The sequence below is a fragment of the Carassius carassius genome, chromosome 25 (assembly GCF_963082965.1).
Source record: "Carassius carassius chromosome 25, fCarCar2.1, whole genome shotgun sequence".
Lineage (NCBI taxonomy): Eukaryota > Metazoa > Chordata > Actinopteri > Cypriniformes > Cyprinidae > Carassius > Carassius carassius.
Genome location: NC_081779.1, coordinates 1816512 through 1824955, shown reverse-complemented (window position 1 = coordinate 1824955; position 8444 = coordinate 1816512). Strand labels below are relative to the sequence as shown.

General features: G+C 36.5%; 1 protein-coding gene and 1 non-coding gene across 2 annotated transcripts; both read right to left on the bottom strand.

Annotated features, from left to right (window-relative positions):
* Positions 1-1465: 1465 nt before the first annotated feature.
* On the bottom strand, positions 1466-1538 carry trnak-cuu (transfer RNA lysine (anticodon CUU)). The gene has a single exon. It is a non-coding gene; the product is annotated as a tRNA-Lys (tRNA).
* Positions 1539-4312: 2774 nt separating this feature from the next.
* On the bottom strand, positions 4313-6397 carry LOC132103883 (uncharacterized). The gene is made up of 5 exons (XM_059508951.1): positions 5845-6397; positions 5606-5649; positions 4977-5252; positions 4497-4748; positions 4313-4407 (listed from the first exon to the last, which is right to left on the bottom strand). Coding segments are annotated over exons 1-5 (669 nt in total). The 5' UTR covers positions 5847-6397.
* Between the last annotated feature and the right edge of the window lie 2047 nt (positions 6398-8444).

The following is an 8444-nucleotide window of genomic DNA, read 5'->3' as shown; positions in this document are numbered from 1 at the left end:
TAAACGGTGTTTCATGCATTGGCCTGAGTTTTCAATGCATTTATGTGTGTTGTTCAAAAAACTTCAGTTCAAAGTTTTGAAAAGCTTCATTTCAATATTAAAAATGCATGAGCTCACATGAAAACAAATGCAGCAGTGGCAGTGAAATATGCTAGATCTGTTGATACATGCAAACTATAAATGCACAGTTTATAGTGTATTGTCCACTATTTTCATTCAAAACATATCTTTGATTGTGATGATGAGACACGAACGTCAACAAAAGTTGATGGTTTTGGTTATAAAATTTGAAAGTTGTTGAAGTCAACGGTACATTTTTAGTTGTGCATTTGTGTACTGTTCAAGAACAACAATATTGTCCGTTTAAGAGGCTTGTGCAACAAAACTACATTTCCCATCATTCCCTGTAGCAGCACTAGAATTATTATAATTCACAGATGAGCCCTTATACATACTACATTTGTTTAATTTGTTGTTTATTTGGTTGCATTAGTGGTCAAATCTACCTGAATTTGTTACAAAGAAGAAGAAGAAAGTTCTTGAACTTATGCAAGCTGTTGTAGCTCTGATCGCTGCCCTCTAGTGGTGTGGAGAAGAGCTGCAGTTTTCTGCGCAGCTGAAGGCTCCTCAGAAGATGTGAGATGTTCTGGAGGCTTGTGAAGATCATTCCTCCGCTGAGGAACAGTGAAAGTAAAGCTTCTGGAAACAAACGCTCCTCAAAAGATCCTGAGGATCAGATTTGAGACTCTAAAACATGATTTATGGAGAATCAAGTAAAGCGGAGCTGCTTCAGTCCAGTAAGAGTTCATCTGGAGATATTACTGACGTTTTTCTGACCTTTACTTGATCAGAATCACTCAAGATTTGACAAGAGAGGCTCCAGCTGAAGCTTCAGGAAAGAGAAATAAAACAGCAGGGACCAGATATCCCAGAGTGCATTTCGCACTCATTACAGGCAGGGGGCGCTAGTGACCTGCCAATAGTGCATCAATATCTACACACAGAACATGAATATAGTTAGAGCAGAATATATTTTATTCTCAGTCAGGTAGTTTGTTACAGTAGTTACTTTGACATAATATATATATATATATTTTATTTGAAAACATTGAAAACACTTTGATGTAGATGATAATGAAAAGTAAATGATAAATAAATTTAATATAATTTAATACCTAATTGATTCAAATAATAATTAAATATTTTATTGAAATAATAAATATTTTAGGATAAAAAATGACTTGCTTGAAATAAAAGTAAAATTTCAATAAAATAATAAATTAATTTTATTAATTCGCCTGCCAGTTTATTATTGAGTTATTCCAGACCAGAAGACTGTGCATCCACGGGAGACAACATCCACGTATTCTGCCTTCAGAACCACTCCGCCCTGCAGAGCCACGGATCTATGATCAGGACACAGAGTCTGAAAAAACACATAGAGAAAACTCAATTAAAAGATTTTCGCCCAACGTGGGGCTCGAACCCACGACCCTGAGATTAAGAGTCTCATGCTCTACCGACTGAGCTAGCCGGGCTGTACGATCATGACGCACACATTCTATTATGACGGGATGACGTACATGTGCGTGTGTAGTTTATAGAATAAAACGCAACTTATTTTTTAATTGCATTTAAAAAAAATTATAATAAGTAAATTGCATTTTTAAATCAATCTTTTTGAAAAGTCAACTCACGAATATTTCATGATAATATTTCTATCTATCTATCTATCTATCTATCTATCTATCTATCTATCTATCTATCTATCTATCTATCTATCTATCTATCTATCTATCTATCAGCAAGAGTAACGCCCTTCTAATGCCAGTAATCTGTTGATTTTCACCTAATATTTTGTGGTTATGTTCCAGGCAACCCGTAACCCGTGTTTTTCCAACCTTCTACCCGTGAAAGTGCACTGGAACAGCAGTCAAACCCGTGACTTCCCACCAGTGAACTCGTACTAGATAGATGTACTCCGAGTTACGAACTCTGACGTCACATAGCCTGCGAAAAACAACAATGTCAGCCTCTACGGATAATATTGCCTATGGATGCAGTGTTTACGCAAGTTGTGCACGTTGAAAAAAAGATTTTAGGACAATATAACATTGCAATAAAATTAATAATCTAGCTACAATTGCTTGCGCTCAGGAAGTTTGGCGTGACTTGCCTGGAACGCTATAAAGTCGTGAGTCGTGGTTTGAAATCGTGACTTACGGGCTCAAAAACCTGCCTGGAACGCAGCATTAGTTGCATCATCTCAAGTCAGGAAACATGATTGTTCACGTTGTAACGATCAGGTTTTCTGGCAAAAAAAAAAAAAGTTTTACTTAATTTTTAGTTCTCCATAGACACGTTTCTCATTAAATTCATTTTTATTTAATCAAGCTTCATGTGCCATAAAAACACATGCCAATTAGATTTTCTCTTAAACTCATATATACGTAATAATGCTTCTCTAGACGAAAATATATTGTGCATAATATTCAATAAAGCATGTGATTGCTGTTCTTTTGAGCTTATTCTCTTCATGTAAAACTGCAGTTGCAGTTATCTGTAAGTCTGTGCATTTCCCTGGGTGCATCTTTATGGAGGATTTTTGTACACATTTTCTTTCTTTGATGTTCTTTAACAGAACAATAACAACATAACAGATGCAGTACATCCAGATTGCATGAACACACGGTTTTAACAGTCATGAAGTAAGTTCTTAGTCATACATTCTTAGAAAAAAAGTACAAATGCTGTCACTGGGGTGGTACCTTTTCAAAAGGCACACTTTTGTATCTTTTAGGTACACTTCAGGTACTAATGTACCTTTAAGGTACAAATATGGACCCTTTAGGTACAAAAGTGTGCCATTTGAAAAGGTACCACCCCAGTGACAGCAAATAAGAAGAATATCAAAGTGCAGAAAATGTTACAAACCAGTGTGTTTATAATTATGACAATGCATTTAAAATAATATGATAATAAATAACCGTGTGAATTATTACGCAGCATAACTAGTGGTTTTATACTGCTATAAATAACTGGAAATGAATGAAACCGGAAGCCTCACACATTTAAGTTACAACATCCTATACATTAAAAATAAGCTTAATTAATTTATAAACAAATTTAGCAATGTTACTTTTGACCTGCATTATTGGTTTCTTTATTATGTAAATTAAATTATATTATGTAATTGTAAATTATAAAATGCACCTAACATTTACAGAATACTATAACTTTATATTTGGTCTAAAGGCATCAAACAATATTACATAACATAAAAGTGTACTCCAAAACCCAAACCATTCCAAACAAATCACATTCAAAATGTGTGCCATGTAATAAATATAAGCTGCAATGTGCAAAACAGAAACATCCAACACTTGTACTTGTATTGCTGTATATATATATTAACCCTGAAACATTGTAACCTGATTGTACTGATTTAACGCTGTGTTATTGTGTATAGAGACACATCACTGTAAATGTTATGCAGAAATACGTTGACAGAATCCTCAGCACATCTGCTGGCTCTGAAGACAATTACAATTAAACAATGTTCAGATGGCGAAGTATCTGTCTTCGTTTAACAGCAACCAGGATCAGAAAAAACACAGACAGTCCAACTTGGACAATCTAAAGCTCCACAGATAGAAGGCAGGGATCTGGGAAGAGAGCACACATTATTTATATTTTAATTTTTTATTATTTTAATTAACTCAGTGTTTACAGATTTCTTTGAGCCTGATTCTGTAGAGGATAGTGAAAGAAAGGTTAGTCATAGTATAGTGTAGTATTTTAATTTAGTATGAATATGCTGTTCAAATCATGATGTAACATTATCTGCATAAAGGATAATATTTAATCATCACAAGAATAATATGTGTGTGGCAGTAGTGCAACACCGTATTTTTCCAGCTCAGTTTATTTATTTATTTATTTCTGACATCTTGGCATTTTATCTTTTACTTGGATGTTATTAGTTGCACTGAGTAAATACAGCTAGATAAAACTAAAACTGTGTTGTCTTTATTGCAGACTGCAAAGTGACAAAATGTAATTATATTAAAGGAGGTGTCTTCTATACCCAGATGAAATCAAATTCAACTCCTCACCATGGTAACACCATTCCAGATATGCAAAAATCATTCACAATTTGGGATCCTCAGTGTTTTGGCATCATGTTGATGCTACGTTTGGCATCAATGTTTAGTGTGAATTTCATTGTAAAGCACATTAAGAACCTCAAAAACACCCGAAAATGCAAACGTTTTTGTGAAAGATTTTGTAAATCCCTCAGTAACTCCTTACTTTACTTACTATGTTCTTCGGTGTTATCATTACTATGTTCATCGGTGTTATTTAGTTTTCCCCTTGAGCCTGATTTTGCAGATGCTGTAGAGGATACTGAAAGGTTTATCAAACAGTTTAGCATCAGTTTGCTGATCAAATCGTGATGCAATTTTAAAATAATCCATCCAGTGAGCTTCTCTCACCTCTGACTTTCACCATGATCAATATTTCTCCTTTAGAGTCCAGAACTTCATATGTTCCTGCATCTCTGGCTGTAAAGTTACTAATGATCAGGTTTCTATCTCTGATGCTGATTCTTTGGCTCTGAACTCCATCACTTCTGCTCCAATCCTCCTTCCAGTCTGTGCTTCTTCTGCTCTGATGCTGGACTTTATCAGCTTCTGACAACAGAACATCTAACTTCAGCTGCTCACCGATGTTCACAGAGACCTCATCTGAGAAGAAACAGACAGACATTAATCATTATTTTAATCTATCAAAACCAAGAATATTTAGGTTTGGGGGACCACATATTATCATTTAAATGTTAGCCACTGAAAAACCCATATTTGTAACCACTGATCTGAATATTAGTGTCCCATTTAATGTTACATTAAATACTGGACAATTATTAAAAGAAAACCAGAAAGCAGATGCTAATGTTTGATCAGTTTTGACTTTACCATCAACACAAAGTTGGTAAATCTTGATTTGTGGCTCCAAGCCATTATTGTAATAGATTCTCAAAGTGTATTTCCCAGCGTCACTGAAGATCAGATTCTTGATGACGACGTCACAGTTTCCTTCTTTAAACACTCGTCCTCTACATTCTTCAGTCTCACACACAGATATGTCTCCTGACCGACTCAAAACAATATCAGGAATCTCACTGCCCTCATATCCACAGGACAGTGCAACGCTGTCACCCTTTCTCCCTATCACAAATATAGGGGTGGTTTCTGCACAAAAAAATAAATAAAAAGACAGAAAATATTCATATAATTATTTGTTCCATACTGAAAAATACATGTGGTCTTTCTTCTCTCTATTCTATAATGATCTTCATAACTTGTACTAGTAGAGTTATTTTTAGTCAACTGGATTAAATAAAAAGCATGAAGGAGACAACAAATTTAGTAGTGCCACATTGTAACATTACAAGTGTTGATGACAAAAGTATAAAGCTGTGGCAGATGTACAAATGCTGCGGTAATGTATCCCTGAACAAATAACTAACCAATAACAACAGAGAATCAATCAATCAATAAAAAAAAAACCAGTTACAATTTCCAAACAGAAATGCTGTACTGACCGCTGAAAAGGCAAAACAGCAACAGAAGATTCAAGAGATGAGGCCTGTTTAGAATACAGAAGAGCTGATTTATGAGCCAAATACAGATGCTTTCCTGAGACAAATACTTTTTTTAGTTTCATTTCATATTCAATGTCATAATAACTATCAAATGTTTATATGAATAACTCCACACTGTAAGAAATTATGTTCACGGTTTATCAAAACTTTTTAAAATATGAAAAAGCATGAAAACTTACATGGTTCTGTAAAAGTCTAATGGTCAACACTTTGTAAGCCACAGCACATTTATAGTGAGATTAACTACATATTTAAGTAGAAACAAAACTAAAAGTATGGGGATGAGTTGAGAATATTTGTTGCCTCCCAATAAGGAGGAGGATATGATTGGTAATTACAGTCATCAACTAGGAATTCATTCAAAGCAGATTGACCTGTTAGATGTTTAACATAATGTTCATAATAGGTCATGATGACTGAGTAATCTTGTGAATCTTATTATTCATTCAATCATATTAATTACATTGTAAACTTTAAAGGTCCCGTTCTTCGTGATCCCATGTTTTAAACTTTAGTTAGTGTGTAATGTTGTTGTTAGAGTATAAATAATATCTGTAAAATTGTAAAGCTCAAAGTTCAAGGCCAAGCGAGATATTTTATTTAACAGAATTCGCCTACAAAAAACGACCCGTTTGGACTACATCCCTCTAGTTCCTGCAGTAATGACGTCACTAAAACAGTTTTTTGACTAAGCTCCGCCCACACGAATACACAAAAAGGGGGCGTGGTCTTGTTGTGCTCCGACGGAGAAGAGGAAGAGCTGCGTTTGTGTTTGTCGCCATGTCGTCGAAACGCTGTTATTAATAAAAATTATAATCCACATGTAAAACTATGTGCAGCACATTTTGCTGAGGACAGCTTTCTCAATCTCAATCAGTTTAATGCCGGATTCGCACAAAGATTATTCTTGAAAGATGGAGCAGTTCCCTCTTTGTCTGGAGAAGGTGTTGTTTATGGATCACAACCGGTAAGTGTATTTTATTATTTAAGTTGGTACGTTTAACAGTTTCTGTAACTTATTACACAAAGGGCAACGCTGTTTAGCTTTGTTAACTAGATGGTAGGGATGTGCAAAAAAACAAATGCGATTTTAATGTGCATCTCGTTAGTAAAATCGCTCCTGTGAATATAAGTACATCTCCAGCACATGCTCCTGCCCACTTTCTTCTCAAAACTACTCCAAAACTAACCCAATCGCGTTTCCAGGAGGGTTTCATCTGCGTCTCCTGTCCAAGGCCTGTAAACTGTCAGCGGCCCTCGCTGCCAAGGCTTACAGTGCTGTGGGCAAAGCTGCCTCTGCCCTACATGCCATGGATATCCTGCAGGTACATCAAGCCAAGGCGCTAAAAGCAATGCACGAGGGTGGTACCGACCCAAAGTTGATGCAGGAGCTGTGCATGGCCACTGGTTTCCTGGACAGGACCTCAACTGCTTTGGCAAATCAACTTTCTAGAGTTGCTGGCAGTGCATCTAGCTTTATGGTGGTTTTGGCCGCTGTTGCTAGACAAGCACGTGTTGGTCCGCACGGGCAGGCCTATGCTTTGAAGTGGAATCTGTTCACGAATTGGTGTTCTTCTCACTGAGAAGTCCACCGGAGATGATAGGTCAGAGTCATGCTTTCTTTCCTGCAAGAACTAAGCATTTGCTGTCACTCTCCACCTTGAAAGTATATGTGGCTGCCATTTCAGCCCATCACAATGCAGTGGACGGCCCGTCCCTGGGGAGGCATGATTGGTAATTACAGTCATCAACTAGGAATTCATTCAAGGCAGATTGACCTGTTAGATGTTTAACATAATGTTCATAATAGGTCATGATGACTGAGTAATCTTGTGAATCTTATTATTCATTCAATCATATTAATTACATTGTAAACTTTAAAGGTCCCGTTCTTCGTGATCCCATGTTTCAAACTTTAGTTAGTGTGTAATGTTGTTGTTAGAGTATAAATAATATCTGTAAAATTCTAAAGCTCAAAGTTTAAGGCCAAGCGAGATATTTTATTTAACAGAATTCGCCTACAAAAAACGACCCGTTTGGACTACATCCCTCTAGATCCTGCAGTAATGACGTCACTAAAACAGTTTTTTGACTAAGCTCCGCCCACATGAATACACAAAAAGGGGGCGTGGTCTTGTTGTGCTCCGACGGAGAAGAGGAAGAGCTGCGTTTGTGTTTGTCGCCATGTCGTCGAAACGCTGTTATTAATAAAAATTATAATCCACATGTAATCCACATTTTGCTGAGGACAGCTTCCTCAATCTCAATCAGTTTAAAGATTATTCTTGAAAGCTGGAGCAGTTCCCTGGGGAGGCATGACTTGATCGTTCGGTTCCTGAGGGGTACCAGAAGATTAAATCCTCAGAGAACCCCCAGGGATCTCTCTATTGTTCTGGCTGGACTTAAGAGGGGTCCCTTTGAGTAGCTAGACTCAGTCGAGCTCAAGTTCCTGTATCTCAAGACAGTGCTTCTTTAAACACTCGTCCACTACATTCTTCAGTCTGATACACATCTGTCTTCTTACTGACTCAGACTCAGGAATCTCACTGCCCTCACGTTCACATGGCAGAGTGATGTTGCCTCCTTTTATCCCTACCTTAAATGTAGGAAAGGTTTCTGCAAAAAAAGAGAGTATAATGCCATTAATGTGGTCTTTCTCTCTATTTTCTGTATTCACAGAGGTATTTTAGTCAACTGGATAAAATAAATTATAAATAAAGACATTCGGGGACCAACAGTGCATGTTTTGATGTTACAGATGTTGATGATAAGAGTACAG

What these genes read in the sequence shown, in the direction of transcription:
- LOC132103883 (XM_059508951.1), bottom strand. An exon ending in TTACCAACTTTGTGTTGATG is followed by an intron (nt 4,749 to 4,976) that starts GTAAAGTCAAAA and finishes GTTTCTTCTCAG; the next exon opens with ATGAGGTCTCTGTGAACATC. An exon ending in GATCATGGTGAAAGTCAGAG is followed by an intron (nt 4,408 to 4,496) that starts GTGAGAGAAGCT and finishes TAAACCTTTCAG; the next exon opens with TATCCTCTACAGCATCTGCA.